This window comes from Cuculus canorus, chromosome 23 (genome assembly GCF_017976375.1).
Source record: "Cuculus canorus isolate bCucCan1 chromosome 23, bCucCan1.pri, whole genome shotgun sequence".
NCBI classification, from domain to species: domain Eukaryota; kingdom Metazoa; phylum Chordata; class Aves; order Cuculiformes; family Cuculidae; genus Cuculus; species Cuculus canorus.
In genome coordinates, this window is record NC_071423.1 from 3,977,633 (window position 1) to 3,998,276 (window position 20,644).

At 46.7% G+C, this 20,644-nt stretch overlaps 1 protein-coding gene across 1 annotated transcript in view; it reads left to right on the forward strand.

The window, feature by feature from the left end:
* The window catches only part of LOC128854345 (zonadhesin-like), a 64,609-nt gene that overhangs the window by 23,951 nt on the left and 20,014 nt on the right, over positions 1–20,644 (forward strand). The window contains exons 16-48 of the mRNA XM_054086795.1: positions 309–457; positions 1,682–1,850; positions 2,412–2,546; positions 2,641–2,784; positions 2,874–3,075; positions 3,163–3,303; positions 3,654–3,836; positions 4,214–4,285; positions 4,878–5,004; positions 5,237–5,376; positions 6,155–6,226; positions 6,557–6,706; positions 7,099–7,278; positions 7,852–7,968; positions 8,395–8,544; positions 9,342–9,557; positions 10,343–10,447; positions 10,537–10,681; positions 10,795–11,009; positions 11,093–11,192; positions 11,921–12,087; positions 12,240–12,473; positions 12,879–12,976; positions 13,616–13,793; positions 14,290–14,517; positions 14,727–14,822; positions 14,989–15,162; positions 15,912–16,067; positions 17,033–17,153; positions 17,555–17,772; positions 18,396–18,647; positions 18,827–19,018; positions 19,856–20,077. Coding sequence (XP_053942770.1) covers positions 309–457; positions 1,682–1,850; positions 2,412–2,546; positions 2,641–2,784; positions 2,874–3,075; positions 3,163–3,303; positions 3,654–3,836; positions 4,214–4,285; positions 4,878–5,004; positions 5,237–5,376; positions 6,155–6,226; positions 6,557–6,706; positions 7,099–7,278; positions 7,852–7,968; positions 8,395–8,544; positions 9,342–9,557; positions 10,343–10,447; positions 10,537–10,681; positions 10,795–11,009; positions 11,093–11,192; positions 11,921–12,087; positions 12,240–12,473; positions 12,879–12,976; positions 13,616–13,793; positions 14,290–14,517; positions 14,727–14,822; positions 14,989–15,162; positions 15,912–16,067; positions 17,033–17,153; positions 17,555–17,772; positions 18,396–18,647; positions 18,827–19,018; positions 19,856–20,077 — 5,248 coding nt within the window. The remainder of the gene's footprint in view (positions 1–308; positions 458–1,681; positions 1,851–2,411; positions 2,547–2,640; positions 2,785–2,873; positions 3,076–3,162; positions 3,304–3,653; positions 3,837–4,213; positions 4,286–4,877; positions 5,005–5,236; positions 5,377–6,154; positions 6,227–6,556; positions 6,707–7,098; positions 7,279–7,851; positions 7,969–8,394; positions 8,545–9,341; positions 9,558–10,342; positions 10,448–10,536; positions 10,682–10,794; positions 11,010–11,092; positions 11,193–11,920; positions 12,088–12,239; positions 12,474–12,878; positions 12,977–13,615; positions 13,794–14,289; positions 14,518–14,726; positions 14,823–14,988; positions 15,163–15,911; positions 16,068–17,032; positions 17,154–17,554; positions 17,773–18,395; positions 18,648–18,826; positions 19,019–19,855; positions 20,078–20,644) is intronic.

The window sequence follows — 20,644 nt, forward strand, 5'->3', positions numbered from 1 at the left end:
CACATTCAAGTTTATGGCGTGAGGACCAATCCTGCTGCCCTCAGAGAGATTGGAACCATGTCATATTTTTCCCTCTCAATACTAAAAATGTAGCCAGGTGAAGAGGTCAGTGGAATTCCTAGCATAGAAAGGGAATCCGTGTTTATTGTTTGTCTGCTTGCTACATTTCCCTTAAGTAGGTATTGTCTTTTCTCTATACAACAGAATATGTCTCTCTTTTTCTTTTCTGGGCCCAAATCAGGATGATGCCTTAAATATTTTAACCCCATTTACTCCCTCTTTACGATTGATGTCTTTTTCAATTTCAGTTGCCCACAGACGGTGTGACGGGAGATGTGTGTCCCGCAGGGGCATACTGCCCACCCGGCTCTCCCTTACCTATCCCCTGTCCTCCAGGAACTTACAGCAACGTGAACGGGTTGAGAAGTCTCCATGAGTGCTTGGAATGCCCACCTGGGTGAGCAACATCTTTGGAGAATATGACTCCAAGAGGCATGACTTCTCGGCCAGGGGTCTTGGAACTAGATGACAGTTAAGATCCCTTCCAACCCAAACCATTCTATGATTTATGATTCTGTGAATTAGTTCTGTCCCCTTGCAAAGGGACCATCCAACCCTCAAGGGACCAGCCCAGCCCTCTTACCCTCAGCCCTCTTGCGGAGGAGTCCCCTCTGCTCCCAGGACTCTACTTCAGCTGTGCTACTGATGTTCTTCATGGCTACATACCTGGATCAGTAGATTTTACAATAAGGAATTTGAATTGTCCGAGTTGTCCTCCAGCTTTTACCATTCGTTGGCTTTTGTCAAAACTCATTATATCTGCAGTGCAGGATGGCTTGACCTAGCAGCTCTTGCTTAAACATTCTCATTAATACTAATTGGGTAGTCTATTTTTATTACCAGATAGTATAATTCACCACCCTGCTGCGTTCCCTTTAACGACACCAAAATTACACGTCTGATTCGGAAGGGAAAGGTATGGATTGTGCAGCTTGTTAAGACTGGTGAGGCACAGCCTGACTTTGAAGTGGTCATATCTTCATGCTGGCGTGACAAATACTGCTTGGAAGATCATCTGGGGCTTAGTGGCACAAGATCTGTCGGGTTTGTGTGTTACTGTGAAGGTGGAAGCCAACTGGGAAGGGATCGTAGATCTCCATGGGGTGGAATCCAAAGCTCTGAGACAACCCAAGTTCTAAAAACTGCCCCTCTATTTTTTGCTTTTTCTTCACTCTCTGTTTTCCCAGGAGAGGAAGGCAGGAAAACGGAGCATGACACTGCTCTGAAATTTGTATGCTGTCCAGAATTTGGAGGGGATGCCATCAAAGTTCCTTTCTTTTTATATATTTTTAGCCCAAAACTGCAGGGAAGATTTGAAGATAACCAACATTTGGGTGTTTCTGTGATCTTTATTCAGAAATACACACAGATGTCACTCCCTGATTGTAGAGGGGAGAATTCTTCCCAGGGTAGAGCTACTGAATCCGGGTTTTGGTCTTTATAAAGCCTTTATGAGAAGTGATCCAAATCCTCTGAGATTCACTTTCAATGCTTGTAAGCAAACAGGAACCAGGTCTCTAATATTCCAGGTAGATCACCGGGGTATTTTTGTGTTGGGACTGTGCTATCCAGTGACAAAAGGAACTGTTGCTACCCAAGTGTTTTGTTTTTCTTCACGTAGCCTGTATTGTGATGGGACAAATAGTCAGACTCCCTCAGGACAATGCAAACCTGGCTACTTCTGTACAGGAGGTGCCAGAAATGCTCTTCAGCAAGTGGTGATGGAGGGGCATTATTCCTTAGCAGGAGCTTTCAAGCCAGAGCCGTGTCCTCTTGGCAGCTTCCAGCCAGTAAGTATATGCTGTGTAAGACACTTGTGGGGTCATCGAAGCCCTTGGAAACTATAAAGTGTGTGAATAGAAATTCATGAGGCATTTGTAAGCGATCAGCTTAAATAGGGGGAGGACTTGGGGTTTCTCCTAAGCTGAGTAATCGCCACCTCCTTTGTTTTAACCCTGCAACAGAACTCTGCGCAGAACTAAAAAGGTTTGGGTCGGGACCTCAGGTTTATGAGCGCTGTTGTCTATAGCTCATTTAGCAGTTTTTCTGAACTTTTCTTGCGCGGTGTGAGTTTAGAAGTGGACCGGCGAGGCTTTAGCCTAACACAACTGAATTAACTCATGTATGCACCATACTGCTCTATCAAGGCTGTGCCCACCACTGCTCTAGCGATGCAAAGCTATTCAGGTACCATGAATCTGTTGCATTTGGACTGCAGTTCATTTGCTTCGGAGTGTTTATTTTGTAGTAGGGAGTCTCTAGGAGCTGGTAGAATGTGCAAAATTTATCCGTTCATGCAGTAAGCAGCGATACCCCACATCAGCCACATTATTTCTGCATTCCCTCTTCAGGTCCGTGGTCAGTCTCTCTGCAGGGACTGTCCAGAGGGGACATTCTGCAATGAGACAGGTCTGGCTACACCCCACGATTGTCCCAAAGGGCATTTTTGCTTGGCTGGGAGTTCCTTGCCTCTCCCATGTCCAGCGGTAAGAATCAAATATGGACTTGTTTTTCAAGTAGCAATTTTCAGGAGGCTTCCAGGCCCTTGGCAACATTCACTGCTTCTCTCTCTTTGTGCAGGGAACTTACACAGATGTAGGCAGGGCAGGTTTGTGCAAGCCCTGCCCAGCAGGCATGTACTGCAGCGTGGCTGGGCTGACGGAGCCAGAAGGACGTTGCCAGCCAGGGTATTACTGTATTCAAGGTTCCAGCAGCTCCTCACCCGTGAGTACTGAATATCTTGCATGGCTTCAGACCTTTTGGCACCACAAAAGCTTTCATAAATGATTTTAATTTCATTTTCCTTGCTTCAGGTAGGGCTTCCATTTGGAGATCTTTGCCCACAAGGACATTATTGCCTTGCTGGCACAACGCACCCTGAAGAGATGCCGTGCCCTGCTGGCACCTGGAATGGACATAGAGGAGCCCAGGATGCCTCTTGGTGTCTGCCTTGTGTCCCTGGGTTTTTCTGCAATGTATCTGGCCGAGATGCTCCTGCTGGACCTTGTGCACAAGGTGAGACAAAGCCAGAACTCCTTTAGCTACTTTGGAATCCAATTGGTTTTGAATGGGAGATGGAACTCAAATGCTTTCTGTTTTAAGGCTATTTCTGCACAGGAAGAGCAAAGACTGCAAAACCAGAGGATGGCATCACTGGAGATGTCTGTCCTCAAGGACATTTCTGCCCTGCGGGCTCAGCAGCACCTTCTCCCTGCCCCAGCGGAGAATACAGTAATGCGACAGGTCAGGACTGGATCTTTGCAACTTCAGCGTGAGTTGGGGGAGGTAAAAACACGGATCGTGGGTTTTGTCTGTACCCAAGAACATCTTGATAGCCCCTGGCCAGCAGGAGTATTTTGGGGCGTGAGCTGTGGAAGGCACTGGCACTCTGGGGCTGGTGAAGTGCATTGAGAACCTTGCTGAATGAAACGCTTCTAGGAGGAGGTACTTGTTTGAAGACCAGTTAGTGAAAGAGGGCTTATAAAATAACTTTATTTCATTTTCTGCTTCTTTAAGTGCACAACCAGGCAGAGGGAAGTTGTGCACGTGGTATTTTTCTTCCACTTCATTACACGGTTCCTTGACCTTTACAGGGCAAGACAAATGCTTCCCTTGTCCTGCTGGGTTTTACTGTTCAAAAGGGCTAACACATCGCTGTCCTCCCGGCTTCTATTGCCCTCAGAAAACTGGAAGCACTTTTTATCCTTGTCCCCCTGGGACTTACAACCCCTTCTACGGACTCAGCCAGGCAGAGAGGTGCCAGCAGTGCCCTGCAGGTGAGGAAACGACCGACTTCTCTGAGTGTCCATGTACAACAATGCCTTAGAGGGTCATCTCTCTGCATATCTTTTTTTCCTAATCCGCTGATGCGTGCTTTACCCATAGGAAAAACAAGTACAAAATTACACAGTCAAAAGAGGTTCCTTATCCCTAATGAGCCACAGGGGGTTTTGAGGCTTTGTAGAAGAATTTGGGGTTTGCCAGAGGAGTGTGATCTGAATTGTAATGCAGTTTTATCCTGGTTATGCTGATGCTGAGGGCCTGGCTCTCCCAAACTCTTCCCCTTTGTCTTCCAATCAGAGCGTGCAGCACAGCAGCTCTCCTGGTTTTTCTCCTGGTTTACTGATACTGTTTTCCCTCTGTGGTCTTCCAGGAATGTTCTGTGGAGAATGGGGATTAGCCTCTCCAAGTGGACTCTGCTGGCCAGGATTCTTCTGCACAGCAGGTATTGCGTTTAGCTTTCACAGGGCAAAAAGTGAAGTGAAAAAGTAGGAAGCTGAGACCCTTTAGGAATTGTTTCTTCTACATTGTCTGTGCTGTCTCTCTGCCTCTTATTGCAGAGAGGGTCAGGACAGTCCTGAGGAATGAAGCTCCCAGTTTTCCCATATAAATAAAATAGCTTCTATACATACTGGCCCATTCAACAAAGAGATGATTCTGGGTTTAGCATGGGAGGTAGACGTTTCAGATCACTAACTCTTAGTTCTGGTTGCAGCCGCAGGAACTTACATAAACTGTTCTCTTCTGGATATTGTTTTCCTGGCTCTACATCAGAGAGGTTTATACAGGCCAGAGAAGGATTTTGTGAGCTATAGGTAAAGCCCCCATTCTCCAAGAGCAGTAGGTCTATGTTCTATTCCTCTTGCTGATAATTGTTCCATTCTGCTGTAGTTTTTTTTTCTTTATTATCATAACCAACAATCTGCTGTTCCCTTTTCCCAGCTATGGAAATGATTCTTTAGGCATAGGGAACAGATTTGCTTAGGAATAGCAACCCATCTCATTCAGGATTTCTTTGGTCTCTCTTTCTCATGTAGGGGCAAGTGTCCCAAACCCTAATGGAGCCACTAACACAAGCACTGGTGGCCCGTGTCCACTTGGACACTTCTGCCCCTCTGGCACAAGTATCCCCCAGCGATGTCCTGTGGGCACTTACTCAGACAGGTAAGCTTCTAGGTTCTCGTGATGCTAAGTTTTATTTTCCTTTTCTCTTTACTTTCTCCTTCAGTCCTTTAAGCAATAAAGTGCAGCTCAGTAAGGCTCGTTAGACACATCTTTGCATTGAGTACACAAGTTTCCTGGTTGTTTCCCCTTGGCCAGAGGGGCAGGTTGTCGATGGGCTACCTGCTGAACTTGAACACTTGCCAACAGAAAACCTGCTTGTGTCCCTCACCAGGCTCTACAACCAGCAGGATTCCAGCTGCACAGTGTGTCCATCTGGCTCCTACTGCAGCAGTGCTGGCCTCGCAGCACCCTCGGGACCCTGCTCAGCTGGATATTACTGCCTGCCTGGAGCTTCCTCACCATCACCACTTGGTGAGCTGCACTGAGTGCGAATCAGTGTCTTCATTTGTATGTGTCAAATAAATAAGGGTTTGGGCAAAAGGTAGCCTTAAAATTGCCACCTTTCCCCCCAGTGTTCTTGCCCCCTGCCTTCTCACGGTCATCCAGACCCCCGTATTAATTTTTTTTGAGGTATTTGTGCCAATACATACAAGCCAAGGATGGAGAAATCTGTTGCTCCACCAGTCTGTGTTATCAAATGAGATATTAGTGTCAGACACCGGGAAAGCTATGAGTGCCTGTCGGTAATGGGCAGAGCCCAATTTTCCCTTTGTCATTTTATTGTGTCTCGGAAATAATGATATCCAGGGAAAAGTTCCAAGTCCCCAGTGGACAATTCCTTATTCTCCAGATTTCTCTGATCTGTTACACACGGTTTGTTGTGGTTCTGCTTGTGGAACAAGGAGGGAAGAGACGTGGTGACAGAGCATTTAATAATTCCTAAGCTGGGATGCAGTACTCATTCTAGTTATTGTGTTGTGTATCCTCTTAATCTGTCTTCTGGGACCCCAGGGGAGACAAGATCTTCACCAAGTGGGGTGTCGGCTCCCGGTGTTGGCATCGTCGCTCTCTCAGCAGCTCTCTTTATCCGCTGTGTCTCCTATTCCCCGTATCCTAGGTATGTGGGAGAAGGGAGGCCCTTGTCCTGTGAGCCACTTCTGCCCAGAAGGAACCAGCTTCCCCTTCCCCTGCCCTGCAGGGACTTACAACAACATCACCAGACAAGCTGCATGCTTCCGTTGTGCTGCAGGCTACTACTGCCCGGAAAATACCACCAGCTACAGCCAGAATCCCTGCCCCGCCGGCTTTTACTGCCCCAAAGGTGAGATGTGCCTAGGGAACGTGGCAATCCATTGGCCAGGCTGAAACATCCTTCTTCTTAAAGGCAAGGGATTATCGCTGTGAACGAAATATTTTAGTGTCACTAGGGTTCTTCACAGAAAAAAAAGCCCCAATCTTTTAAACCACACGGGTATGGCTGTCACTTAATCCCTTCGCAGACAAGATAAACAGCGTCTTGGCCACGAAGGGCAGGCTGTTCACTGTGGAGATTAGCAATGAGACAAGCTGGCAAAGATGACATGAATTGATACAGCAGGATTAATAGCCAAGATAGTATTTATAGTCCGTTCTTGCTCTCTCTATTCCAAAGGAACCAGGTTTGCTACTGAGTTTCCCTGTCCTCGGGGCTACTATAACCCTGAGCCCATGACACAGAGCCTGGATAGCTGCTTGCCCTGTCCACCTGGGCACTACTGTGGGAAGGAGAACCTGACAGCTGCCTCGGGGAAGTGTGATGCGGGTGAGTCTGGAGCTGTTCGGCTGTTGTACCACACAGCACTTGGGGCAGTGAACTCGGGAGGCTGATGTCTTGCAGGTTTTACTACAGCCTTTCCAGTCTGAATTGAACACTGTCCCGATAAAAGCAAAAGTACTAAACTTAAGGCTGTAAGATCTCTTATGATCTTTGCTGATGTGTTATTATATAGAAGCATCATTTCATCAGCTGCTGCATGGAAAATTATACCCTGGTGGTGGTTCAGCTTTGGAGATATTAGCCTGTCTCGTATTCCATGTGCTTATGGTTGTGCTGTGCAGACATTGCGTGAAAAGCCCATCCCAGCTTGTTTGTTCAAGATAATTTCTGGGGTTCTGTCATTGCTAGAGTTTCTCAGTTGTGTTTTCTGTTTTCAGGCTGGTTTTGCATCTCAGCTGCTTGGACCTCCCGGCCTTTCGATCTGGATAACTACACCAATTCCAACTGCCTCTGCCCAGCCACGGCCACTGGAGGGAAGTGCATAGCTGGTTTCTATTGCCCCAGAGGAAGCCCAGAGCCTCTTCCCTGCCCTCCAGGATTTTACTGCAACGCCCCAGGTTAGCATTTGCTCTGGAGAACATGTGTTACCTGTTTCAAGGGGAGCGGAAATTTTGTGGACAAGAAAACACTTCCTATTTAAGATCTCATTAGAGGACCTTAAAGCCAAGTTCTGCTTCTGGGTGATAAACCTGATTTTGCTCAGAACTTTCTGTGTGACCTTGAGTGAATCCCTTTGCCTCTGTGGCAATGTTCCTGCCTTCACAGGACCAGGACACGCGTTGTTGTATGTTCATAGACATCGACAATAAGGTTTTTTCCTGTCAGACTCCCATGTATAGTCTGCAACTGCAGAGCCTGCAGGTGCTGAGGTACTGACTGCAACTTCATTTTCTCTTCCTCCCTTTCTCTTCTCTCAGTGTGTTAAATTGGAGCTGGTTTTATCCTGATACTTCCATAGAGCTGTAATGGTGCTTGCAAGATGCTTTTGGTGTCTCCCTGGACTAGCAGAGAAACAGGCTCAGCTGTAACCTTGCAGTGTTTGCCCAGAGGGAGGCTTTGAGTGGTTGTTTTTCTGGCTTTTCTCCCTTTGTCTCGGTGCTTTGAGTGCCATTATCCTCTCTGTCTTCCAGGTCTGTCTGTCCCTAGCGGGGAGTGCACAGCTGGGTTCTACTGTAAGGGTGGAGCAGCTCTCCCTAAACCAACAGATGGTGTGACTGGGAATATTTGCCCTGTGGGGACCTACTGCAGTAAGTAACCAGCGTCAATCAGGACTGGAAATTTCATGTCACGTAATAACTCAAATACTGAAAATGTCATGTCATATGACATCTGAAACACTGATGATTGATTTTGAGAGCATGGAGGCCAGCTTGCTAGGGTCTGACGAGAGAGCCTGAAGTCCTAGATCTTCTACTAGTCTATTCTTTGAAGGTGGTGAGTGAGATGTTTGTCTGAATGCCTAAACTCATAATTAACTTCACCCCTGTCCCTGTTGGTAAAATGAAGCTGGTAACATCTGTCCTCTCCCGTGCAGGACCACTTGGTCTATGAGTTTTCTGCTTTCTCACTTATCCAGTTTCCATGCTGCTGTGTGCTCATCCAACCTCTGAATACACGGATCTCCTTCATTCTTTCATTGTTCATCTCTCTCTTTCTCGCTTCTGTTCTCATAGCTGCAGCATCAGCTGTACCCAAGCTCTGCCCAGCTGGCACCTTTTCCAGCCTTCCTGAGAGGAGAACTCTTTCCGAGTGCCAGCCTTGCCCCTCTGGCTTCTACTGTGAGGTTCCTGGCCTCAGCGCCCCAACTGGAGAGTGCTGGGAAGGTAAATAATGAATAAACCGCACTGCAGATTGACAGAGTCCCTGGGGAGTAGTGTGTTCGCGTGTAGTGGACAAGATGAAAATAGATGTCTTTCTGAGGATCACTGCTTTAGAGTGGAAAAGCCATCCTGCTGCTGGGCAGTCTGATGGGAGTCAGAGCTGCTGCAGAGCGTACAGACATCCAGAAAATAGGAGTCACGTCTTTCAATATCTAAATGTTATTTAGTGCATCCCTTACACGAGCGATGCCCGCTCGTGGTTGACTATGGATGAAATTTCAGAGCCTCACTTCCCGCCTTGGTGGTTTCTTTCTCTTGACCGAGAAGAACTGTTTGCGGCTCTGTGTGAAAAAAGCAATTAGAGATTAAAGCAATTGGGATGTGAAAGCAGAAATGGTAACTTCTATGTATTCTGAACTATTGAAATAACGGCAAGGGAAAACTTTATTTGAAGGCTTTCAGTAACCGAAAGGAAGCAGAGGTCGACGCTGCTGTCCCTACGTGTTTTCCTGTGCCACCGGTAAATCTCACCCTGTGTTCTGAGGACCACTGGGTGGTCAATTCTCTTCTAAAGAGTGCAGCAAGTGGAAAGCTTGGTTGTGTATTTGTCCCAGCAGGAGTGTGATTCGGATCAATAGTAATTTAAGGTCAGCAGTAGATTTATTTTTCGAGTGGCCAGTGAGGGGCTTTGTATGCCTAAGAGAAACCCGTTAAGAGTCTTCTCTCCTAATGAGCAGCACCTCAATAGCTGGTATCTCTCGTTGAGTAATTTGGCTTTCTTCTCTCTGTCTTCACTGCAGGCTATTACTGTGACAGCCAGCAAGGGCCAGTTATTGATTTTACCCTTTACCCATGCCCGCAAGGTTTTTACTGCCCAGCAGGGACAAACAGGAGCACTCAGCACAGCTGCCCTGCAGGAACCTTTGGATCAAGGCAAAAACTGAGAAGTATCAAGGAATGTCAAAGATGCCCACCGGGAAAATACTGCGAACTCTCTGGCCTCGCTGTCCCAACAGGTAGAGCACTGTTCTGAGCATCTTCGCTGCCAGCAGTCACGTTGGTACTGGGGGTTGGGGTCAGGGCTATCAGGTTCTGATTTCAGCTGAGGGGAATTGTCACGTTTTACTTGTCAAGAACTTTCTGAGATAAAAAAAAAAAGATTCTTTTTTCTATGGAAGAAGCGAGAAAGGGACTGCAGAAACTACAACTCCATGTATGATACCTTGTCAAAAAATCCACTGAGGAGTTTTCCAGTGTCAAACCTTTCAGGCTTTCTGTTCGGAATCAGTTTGGTTTTTTTCAGCCTAGTTCCCAAAGAACTAATCCTTGCGTGTAATTGATACACACGTGCTTAGGCTTAGCAGAGAAAGAGAGGGCAAAATACTCTTCTCACATGGATTTTTATTGCTCCTTGTCCTGTATAAAAGCCCTAATTGAGTAAACCACTTTAACAATATTCTGAATGTTCAGGCTCTGCTTAAGGACGTGTTGTATATGTGCCTGAGGAGAAATTTATGCTTGACTACCTGCACAAATATGGAGGCAGTGCTTAATCTGAGCTAAGTGAAGTTCTTCTTCATCTAAGAATTGTCACTCTAGCATCTGGTACCAATTCTGCACTCCTTCCATCAAGCAATTCTCCTGCCTGATGACCATTACATCGCTAGTTTGGGGACCGGCAGCGACTCTGCACAGTGCCACAGCAAATGACTATTTCAGCCTACATTCTGAAATTTGCATTTATACTCTTCTAATTTTAATATATGTGGGTATTTTTTTTGTATGTTATTCTGTTCTCCAGGAGATTGTGCTGCAGGGTTTTGGTGCAAAAGTGGGGCCCGAGTAAGAAACCCCCAAGATGGAGAATCGGGACGTCTTTGTCCTCCGGGTCACTATTGTCCTGAAGGTATTGTGCTCTGCTAAAGGGTAATTTTTCTTAATTGGTAGAAAGCGCAAAGTAGCATTTCCTCATTGTGGTGCAATTGCATTTGCCAGGTGCCCCAATTCCATTACAGTGCCCTCCTGGCACGTGGTCTGGCAGTGAAGGCGTTCGGAGTTTGCAGGAATGCCAGCCATGCCCTGCGGGACTTTATTGCAACAGCTCTGGGCAAACGGCCCCCTCAGGACACTGCAGCCCAGGGTAAGCAGAAGAGCAAACGCATTGATGTACTTCTTTATGTAAGAAGAGGTCTTCTACAAGGGGTTTTCTTAACTCTTTTGGAATAAAGAGTGTTCCTGTATCCCCGGCTGCAGGTACTACTGTGTCACCAGGGCTCAGACAGCAACACCCACTGATGGCCTCTCTGGAGCTCCGTGTCCGGTCAGTCACTTCTGCCCTTTGGGATCCAGCAGCCCCGAGCCGTGCCCTCCTGGCTCCCACATGCCACACACCCATGGAGACAAGTGTCTCACTTGCCCGGAGGGTCAATACTGTGTCTCTGGTGAGAACCCACAGCCGTGTCCCCGGGGTGAGTTAAGGTCAACCTAAATGCCTGATCTCTCTCTGATTTTTCCAAAGACTGCTGATTCTCATCTATTCTTTCTTTCCTAGGGTATTTCTGTCCCAATGGCACGGCTCTTCCACTTGCTTGTCCGGCAGGGTCCTACAATCCTTCACAAAGGCAAGCCAGCTGCCTCCCCTGTCCTCAAGGGTAAGAGCAAGACAGTGGGCTTAGTGTTGTAGCTATGAGCAAGGGACTATTGGAAATAATTGTTTATCCAGTCATCACGGAGCAGTGTGTGGTGGGAAATGAGTTATTTCAACACTGACAAGCACTTGTATCTGCGAGGAAGCAGAACAACTAAGTTTAGCAGCACTGTATAGCTGATTAGGGGACCACGCAACGTCCTAAACCCAGGTGCAAGTACACCAGAGGGGAATTCAGATCAGAAAGCTGTTCAGAGCAAGGAAACCATTGGCCCCGTAAACCTTTTTCCCCCGTCTGAAGTGATAGATGGTTCCCTTGGCAACAGGCTGGCAGAGGCGTGTTGAAGGGGAAGAAGATCATGTATATCACCTGATGCTGAGTCTGGCTTCTCCTTGGGGGATTCATCTCCAATTACTGACTGGATTTGACCTTGATTAACTTTTACAAGTTGATGAATCACAGCCTGGATATGTTATGACTCAAGTTAAGAAAATTAGGTCTCTGTGGCTTCTGCAATTATGTCATCAATTTGGCATACAAGGAAAACTAAGAAATGCAGCAATATGCATAAGTAAATCTCTTGCGGTCAATACAGCCAAAGCAGCAGCCACACCAGGCGACTTAGTCCCACCACTGAGTCATTTATTAGGTACTTGTGGATAGAATATTGCTAGATAACTGAAGTTTGGGGTTGTTTTCCCCTCCTTCCTTTTAATCTCTCTTTGGACCAGCTTCTTCTGCCCCGAAAACTCCTCTTCCTTTTTGGAGAATGAATGTTCAACCGGTCACTACTGCCCTACTGGTACTGCTTCTGCAACCCAATTCCCGTGTCCTAAGGGAACTTACAACCCACGGACTGGGAGCAGCCTGATGTCTCACTGCATCCCCTGTGAACCAGGTAAATGGCCAATAAGCATCTCTCAGGATGGTGAGAAGATGTATATTGAAAATCCCTGTGGTTCAGTGGATCAACTATGCAAGTATATAGCCTGTTCTCTGATGTATCTTATTTTTTCTGCTTGTACTGATGCCTCTGCATTGCTTTCTCAGGGCACTACTGCGCGCTTGCGGGGCTGTCGCATGTTACAGGACCCTGTTTGGCTGGGTTCTACTGCAGCGGAGGTGTTTCTAGTCCAATTCCTACAGATGGTCTTCTGGGGAACGCATGTCCGAAGGGAGCTTACTGCCCTCTGGGATCTGCTTTTCCGCAGCCGTGTCCTTCTGGTTATTATAGCAATTCAGCTGGAAATACTGGGATAGAGGACTGTCTCCTGTGTGATGCAGGTACAACGTTGAAAGAAAAGGTTAATGAGGTTCTACCCTCTAGGGCTTTGTGGTTCTAGAGCAGCCAATCATGAACAGTTGCTTTCTTGGAAAGGAAGAGAGCATAGTTAGACTAAATCTGCTACTTTTCCACATAAGAGGAAATTCATATGAAGTGCAAGGTTCTGCGCTGTGAGCTTCCCTTTCCACCCCTTCTCCAGATGCTTTTGTACTTGGAGATGCTGTTCGTTCAGGTGTGTAAGCTCTGTACTTGCAGCTATTCTCAGTGAAAGCATCTCCAAGAGTATAGATGTGGGTGACATCAAATAAGGTGCTTTGTGATTATTTCTTTGTTAGGCACTTGCTGTTTTCTGTCTTGTGTGACCAGTATCATTATGGCCCTTTTGTGGTCCCTTTTAATTTCAGGGTATTTCTGCAATGGGACTGGACTTGTCTCTCCGACTGGATTATGCGAGGCTGGATTCTACTGTAGTGGAGGAGCCATTTCTCCCAAACCTCCCAGGGTAGGGGATGTGGCGTGATGTAAATAATATAAAAGATCATATCTCTGGAACTGGAAATCATAAGTCTGTCTCTTTCAGCCCAGATTAAACTCTCCTTTTCTCCATCATCTTCTGTATCAGCTGCTTCTGGTTTATGGATAGCAAAAGGGGCTAAAAATGGCAAAATACACTTGGTCTTCCAGCTTTACATCTAAAAGCTAACCCAAAACCAGTTCTGGCTTTGCATATTGATGCTGCAAAGCCAAGTGGAACGCTGTATCAGCCTAAAATTACAGAGGACAGGAGTGCCTGAATTTGATTAGAAAGCTGCCTCCGTCAGCCCTCCTCCTAGGCAAGATACAATAGGAGTTTTTAAAGATGATAACTCAGCAAGATGCTGGTTTTGTGCCACAGCTTTATGTGAACTATGGATGGAGAAAAGGTGGTGCCATCTTCCAAATGGTCAGCCCAGTGACATTTGTTATGGGCAGAATTCTGATCCCTTATTTTGGGTAAGGATAAATCTCCAGCCTTAAAGCCTGAAGGATGAGCACAAGATTTCATACTACCTGTCTGATTCTCTTAGAATTAGTCTGACACAGATCTTTTTGAAAGGCTCCTCCTGAGTCTCTGCGCTGTAACCAGTGTTTCTCTTCAAAGACAACAGTCAGTGGAGGACCATGTCCACCTGGACACTACTGTGTGAGAGGGAGCAGCAGAGCCCAGCCGTGCCCTGCGGGGACTTACAACCCATCCTGGAGTATGGCACAGTGTCTGGAGTGCCCAGAAGGTTTTTACTGCACAACTGCTTCCACAAACTACATGGATTGTCCTGCAGGTGGGTCTGGTTGCACCTACCCACTCATTCTGAGAAATTTAAGGGATTAGCAGATCCCCCTAAAGCTATTTGGAGTAGACTTGTCATGGGACTGGGCTGCGCGTGGGACCGGGAGGCACAAATGTCTTCCACTGGACAGATCAGGGACTTTGGTCGAAGCATTTAAGCTCTTCGGGATTCAGTTCCTGTCTGAATGTGGGAAATGGTAAACAGAGCAAATCGTTTTGACGGTAGATATTTACCCTACGCTTTGAGATCTTCTTATTAAAAAACTACATGCTGTTAAAACTATGGCTAATCCTTAGCCTTGATCAGCTTCCTTTTATGCAGCCAATGTGATGAGGCTATCGTAGAGTAGTGATGGGTCTGCCATCATATTTTGGAATCAGTCCTTCTCAGAAAGACCTGAAGGGAAATCTGTGTGTGCGGGTTGGCGATTCTTCCCTGGCTGTTACCAGCATGCGTTAACCTTTATGAGACCTGTCATCTTCCCTAGGTCACTACTGCCCCAGAAACACAGAATTTGCCATGCAGTATCCTTGTCCCACTGGAACATACAGTGAAGCTTTAAATATCTGGGATGCTTCCAAGTGCCAGCTGTGTCCTCCTGGAATGGTCTGTTCCAAGCCGGGCCTTGCAAGACCAGATGGACCGTGCACGCCTGGATGGTTTTGTCCTTCTGGATCCACTTCAAGCAAACCAGTGTTCCTTGGAAACTACTCTGGTACAAAGGGGAATCATAAAGCATGATGATGATAATTATTGAGGAGGTGGTATTACAGAGCCACCTAAAGGACCTGGCCAGGTTCATGATGGCTTCCCTTTTTATTTTCTTTAATCCAGTGCTCTACTTCTGTTTTTCCTGAGCTATTTGGGTAAGATTGAATGCTTGCACTTGTTATGTTTCAACTCAGTCTGTGTCTTTTCCATTAGCAGGCATGGCAGTTCCATCTTCTGGATCCGTTGGGTTGTGCCAAGCAGGAACCTTTTGTCCACTTGGTTCATTTCTTCCTCTTCCCTGCACTCCAGGTAAGAGAGGAGTCTTTCTTCTTGCACAAGTTTTTGTGGTTTGGATTGGTTTTTTTGTATTCTTGCCCCTTTTTGCCAAGATCAGTAGGCAATCCCAGTCTTGTACCATGACTGTTTGGTGCTGGTGTCTCTTAAATGATGGCTTTTCTTCTGCTCCCTGCATTAGGTTTGTACTGCGCAACTGCAGAGCTTGCAGCTCCATCAGGTCCCTGCGACGCTGGCTTCTACTGCACTGGGGGCTCCACGCTCCCAAACCCCATGGATGGAGCAATGGGGAACATCTGTCCTCCAGGCCACTTCTGTCCTGCAGGGAGCTCTTCTCCATCTCCATGTCCCCCGGGTAGGTTCGATGATAGAGTCTGTGTGCTATCATCTCTTCCCAGAGCCCGATGAGCTGCCGAGATTGTCTGCGTCCGTACCGTTCTTCTGCAGCCCCTTGCTACTTTGTGCTGAAGCATAAGTTCCCCAAGAGACAGCTGCTGTCAGGACAAAGCTCAGCCTCTAATCCAGTGCTGTTGGATTGGAAACATCAGCCTTAAAGGTGCATTCAGAGAGCGATCACCAAACTGCCTCTGGAGCTTGTGGCTACGCGCTGCTGGGCAGAGAGAAGCTCTGCTGAGCCCTCCTGGAGGAGAGGTCACCCAGCCCAGCACATGTAGAGCCTCTGCCGCCCTCACTGCACAGTGAGAGCTGTCCTTTAACATCACCATTAATGAGAGAAAGGATTAAGTTGAATGAAAAAGTCTGTGAAATGTTTCTTTCCTCGGTTAAATTTATAGTTGCATTAAGCAAGAGGTTGCGCTGTTCAGACCAGAAATAAACAGGAATTCACCTTAACTAGCACTCAGGAACAACTCTTACACACACCTCCTGTAGGAGCTGTCACCTATTCTCTCAGGGAAGTGCTGAGATTGTACTCCCTTTGAATTTCTTCCAGCCAATGTCCTTTTGGCATCTTCTGGAAATGGGAGCTGGGGATAGTATAACTAGAAAGTGATTGTGTGAGCACCTCGTGCTTCTCTCCATAGACCTTCCTGCAGAGTCTAGGATGATAGGACAACGTGGTTTTGATGGCTTTTTTATTTTCAGGATTCTTTTTGCCTCTTCGTGGTGGGCAGTCGGCGCAGGATTGCCAGGACTGCTTCCCAGGGTGGTTCTGTTCTCAACCTGGTCAGAGCTCCCCAGAAGGTTTGTGTAAAGAAGGATGGTTTTGCCCAGAGGGCTCTGCATCAGGCCAGCATTCAGGTAGGAAATCTTTGGGGTCACAGGACACTCTTTATCTACAGGAGCTGCATGGCAAGATGGTCTTAAAATCTGCCTTTACTACAGTTTCAAGATAGGTTTAGAAATGTTTTCCAAAAATGTTTCCAGGTAGCACAGATGAATTAGTGAGTAATTGAGTGTAAATAAAGGGAAAATAGGGGATCTCACTATGGCGAAAAACAAACAAAAAATATCCCGAAAGGATTTTCTTCCTTGTGATCTTTTCACCTTTGTTTGAAAGAGCCGGGGAGGGAGAGGTTATATACAATTGTCTGTTCTCCCTTTGTTAAGGGTGATGTAGGGATGGCTGTAACTCAAGTCCTGATGTGTTAGAAACGTACAGGTGTCTCTGAGCAAAGCGAGTCAGGGAACCCCATGACAGTGCAGAGAGGCTGCAGCCCTTTCGGCTTTCTGAGAGCTGGGAAGGACAACACGCCTGCAGGGCTCTTCAGTTAAAAGCCCAGTTCAGAGATACATAAAGTTTACGTTCATAATGCAATGCAGGGGCCCCACCACTCAAATCTGTGCCGAGCAACGCTTTTAACAAAATATTTATTCTTCATAAAGCTTTTATCATAGAATAATAAGACTGGTTTGAGTCCGGAGGGACCTTAAGACCATCCAGTCCCACCCCCTGCCATGGGCAGGGACACCTCCCACTGGATCAGGGGCTCCAAACCCCATCCAACCTGGCCTGGAACCCCTCCAGGGATGGGGCAGCCACCACTGCTCTGGGCAACCTGGGCCAGGGCCTCCCCACCTGTATTATGAAGAATTTCTTCCTAATGTTGAATCTAAATCCTCCCCCCTCCAATTTAAAGGCATTAAACTTTCTCTTAATAAGTCTTCCAGTTCTAAGTTTGTGGTGATGCTTCCTCCGCTGTAGAGCTGTTCAGGACAGAAGCAGAGCAGTGACGTTAGAAGTAGATTTCTTTTTTCAATCCTAGACTATGTGTGTCCTGCGGGTCACTATTGCCCCACCGGCAGCCCAGAGCCCATACCCTGTCCTCCTGGAAAATATCAGGACCGGGCTGGTAAAAGCCAGTGTGAAACATGCCCAGCAGGAATGTAAGTGAGATGGATTCATTCCTTCCTCTTGGTGCTTTCCTTGGGAATTAGCGTGTGTTTTTCCCTCTCCCATAGGCTGCTCTGTGTGTTCTATCCTTTGCTATACAAAGCTCGTTTTATTGTTTCTGGTTTTATATCACCTTTCCCTTTATTATGTCTTTTTCTGTACTGCAACCCATGGGAGGCAGAAAATTCATCTTGGAAGATCTGTCTGCTGGGGTGGACAAAATAGTTCTGACAGGTTGCGTCTCAGCTTTCCATTTCTTTTCTTTCAAGTAATTTGCTTCCTTTTTGTTGCGTGGTCTTAGGCTGTCACTGTTGTGAACGAGAAGTTTCTTCATCTCTGGCAGAACAGAGGGAGAGGATGGGCTGAGGTAACATTTGGGGCATTCTTTCGGCAGGTTCTGCGCCCCAAACGACAACCTTGCTGATCTCCAGGGGAACTTCTCGTGTGGTGTATTCAAACCAATGGAATGTCCAGCAGGATATTACTGCCCGTCAGGAACAAGAGCCGCCAATCAGTACCCGTGCCCGGAAGGCACCTACAGTAACCAAACTGGACTGGGCAATCCCAGTGAGTGCAAGCCTTGTCCTGGAGGAACATTTTGTGCCAATGCAGGTAGGAATCAGGGACTGAATACAGTCATAGGCTGTTTTGTCTCTAGAAAAGTCAAAAAGTTCATAGAATCGTTCACGTTGGAAAAGACCTCCAAGCTCACCAAGTCTAACTCTCAGCCTAACACCACTGCGCCTACTAAACCATGTCCACCAAAGGGTGGAGTGTTCTCCTGTATGCAGTTCATATGACTTTTCAGGAGCATTTTTATTGATCTCTGGGACCCTTGAGTAGAGTTTCTTTGTGATAATTTTAAAGATTTTTACAAACTATATTTTGTAAGTAGATTAAGGTAGTTTTGTTTTAACAAAGGTTATGAAAACAAAAGCCAAACAGCTCTGGTTCTAGGACTCATTTATTCTTGGTTGTGTTTTAGTGGAAAGACAGGTATTGATCTGCCTGTTCTGTAAAGGTGACCTCAAAAGCTGTTCAGGCCTCTAGCTCATCAGTTGTGTAATTAAATATGGAGACTGCAGATCAAGCTTTTAAATAACAGAGCTGCTCACAGGCCAGTAGACTCTGAAATCATCGTGATGACAAGGCTTGTCTGGTTTGTTTAGTCTAGAAGCCGTGATTTATGTAATGCCACTGGTTTCTTTGACTCTGTGGTGGTTTCTTTTCCTTAGGACTCTCCTCCCCAAGCGGTCCTTGTTTGCCGGGGTATTACTGCACTTCGAAGGCGCTGATACCCAATCCTATTAATGACGAGACAGGCAACATTTGCCCTGCGGGCCATTACTGCCCACCAGGTAGCAGCAAGCCAGAGCCGTGTCCTGCTGGCACGTTCTTACCTCAGTCTGGGATGGTTTACCTTAATGCCTGTCTGCCCTGTCCACGGGGGAAGTTCTGCCAAGGAGAAGGCCTGGCCAGTGTTTCTGGTAGGTATGCCATCCACTCAAAATTTTTTTCATCTCCTAGTTTGGATTTCTTTTATTTCCTAGTTTGGATTTTTTTTTTATTTCCTAGTTTGGATTTTTTTTTTATCTCCTAGTTTGGATTTTTTTTTTCATGTTTTCCAGATGCTTAATTTTAATGCCAAACCTTTTCGTTCTAACAGGAACATGTTACGCTGGGTATTTCTGTGATCTTGGATCAACGCTGCCAGATCCTAAACAATGCCCCCCTGGCTTCTTCTGTCCTGAAGGCTCTGAATCCCCAATTCTCTGCAGTCCTGGAACTTTCAACTCCGATAGTGGAAAACGGAAGCCAACAGACTGTCAGCTCTGCCCAGCTGGCTACTTCTGCGGCGGTGAGTCTCTGTTGGAAATGGGAGGTTATCTACTGTGAGTCTAGATAGACACCCAGTACAGCTTTATTTCTTACAAGCTTGTCCTGAGCAAAGAAACAAACTCAGTAAGTGCCACACACCTTTGGTTAGCGATGGTTTCTCCAGCGTAGGCACCAAATATAAAGGTCCTGAAAAATTTATCTTCCCAAACTCCTGTTGGGTTCTCGGTAGCAGTCTCAGGTCACCCATAACACTTCTTGCTATGACACTTTCCATCTTCCTTGGCTCAGCCACCTCTGCCTAGGTGTCTAGGACATCTTCAGTCTCTCAGGGAAACAACATCCTGGCAAACAGGCGTTTGCCACTGGCTCGCAGCCAGGGTCTCTGCTCCGAGGCAGCTGCTCCCCCTCGGAGGCTCTCACCATCTGTCTGTACAAGATGTTTAGTTGCTCCCCCAACACTGAAAGTTTTGCTGTCACCCTGACAGTAACAGATTCACCCGTTGCCTTCCATGACACAAAGAGGGTTTTCCTTTCTTAAAGAAGGAAGTGAAGCAACAGAGAGGAATGATTTGACTGAGCTAACATGAGTTTATGGCAGAGCTGGAACCGCTACTGAGAGCCTCCCTACCGCAGCTGAGCATTTCAATTGGAAGCCTCTATTTCCCCCAGGCCTATAATGCAGAATTGACTTTGTAATAAGATGTTCTTTGTCTGAGGCTGAAGTTCAGAGAACAGCTACTCTCTAGTGCACCTTACAGGTATATGATGAAGGAGGTCGTGCTTTCAGGAGAAAAGGGCTTCTGCTGTCTTTGATCTGGCAAAGAAAAAGGAAAGGCTTTGATTTTTGTTGTTACAGAGCTGGGCAAAACCACTTCAGAAGGAAGTTCTGCAGGTTCCTACCGCCCACCTGGCCAGGCTTCGGTTACTCACGTTCCCTCTCGCTGTCCACGAGGCTTTTACTGCCCTGCAGGATCTGCTTTTCCTGTACCCTGTGAGAATGGGACATATCAGTCACAGGAGAGGAAGGACTTCTGTGACGTCTGCCCGGGAGGATACTTCTGCCAACAGCCTAATGAAAGTGAGGGGTCTGGAGGGGTCTGTGTATTGCGACAAAAAAGGATTCCACGTCACTAAGGGCTGTGTCTTCCTCTTAGACTTAGCAGAACAAAAAGGGATTTCTAGCTTCCTTTCTTCTGTTAACGTTCTACTAAGTCAGAGTTGGATTGGACTGGACGGGCAGGTGCACCAGTTTCTGCCAAGAACGGAAGCCAAAACACCTTTCAAAGATTGTGACTTGTAGGTGAACAAGTAGGCTAAAGCCACATCATTCTCCCATCTGGGGAAAGAACTCAATGCCCAGAAAAAATATAAGCAACGAAGGTGTTTCCGTGTGGTAGCTCATGCGCTTAACAAAAAGCCCCAAGAAATACGTTTGCACAGGTGGAATTGAACTCCCTGGGTGAGATTACTCTAATAAAAGTGTAGACAGCTTCTTTGTAGGCAGCTGTATCTGGACTAATATTCTGTACTCCCTCTGTGGTCAACGGAGAGAAAGAGGCGCTTCTGAAGGGCAATTTATCTTTCTCATTTTAGATGTCTGCCTTAGGATGAGATGAATTGCACTTGAAATGCAGTTCCTCTGGAT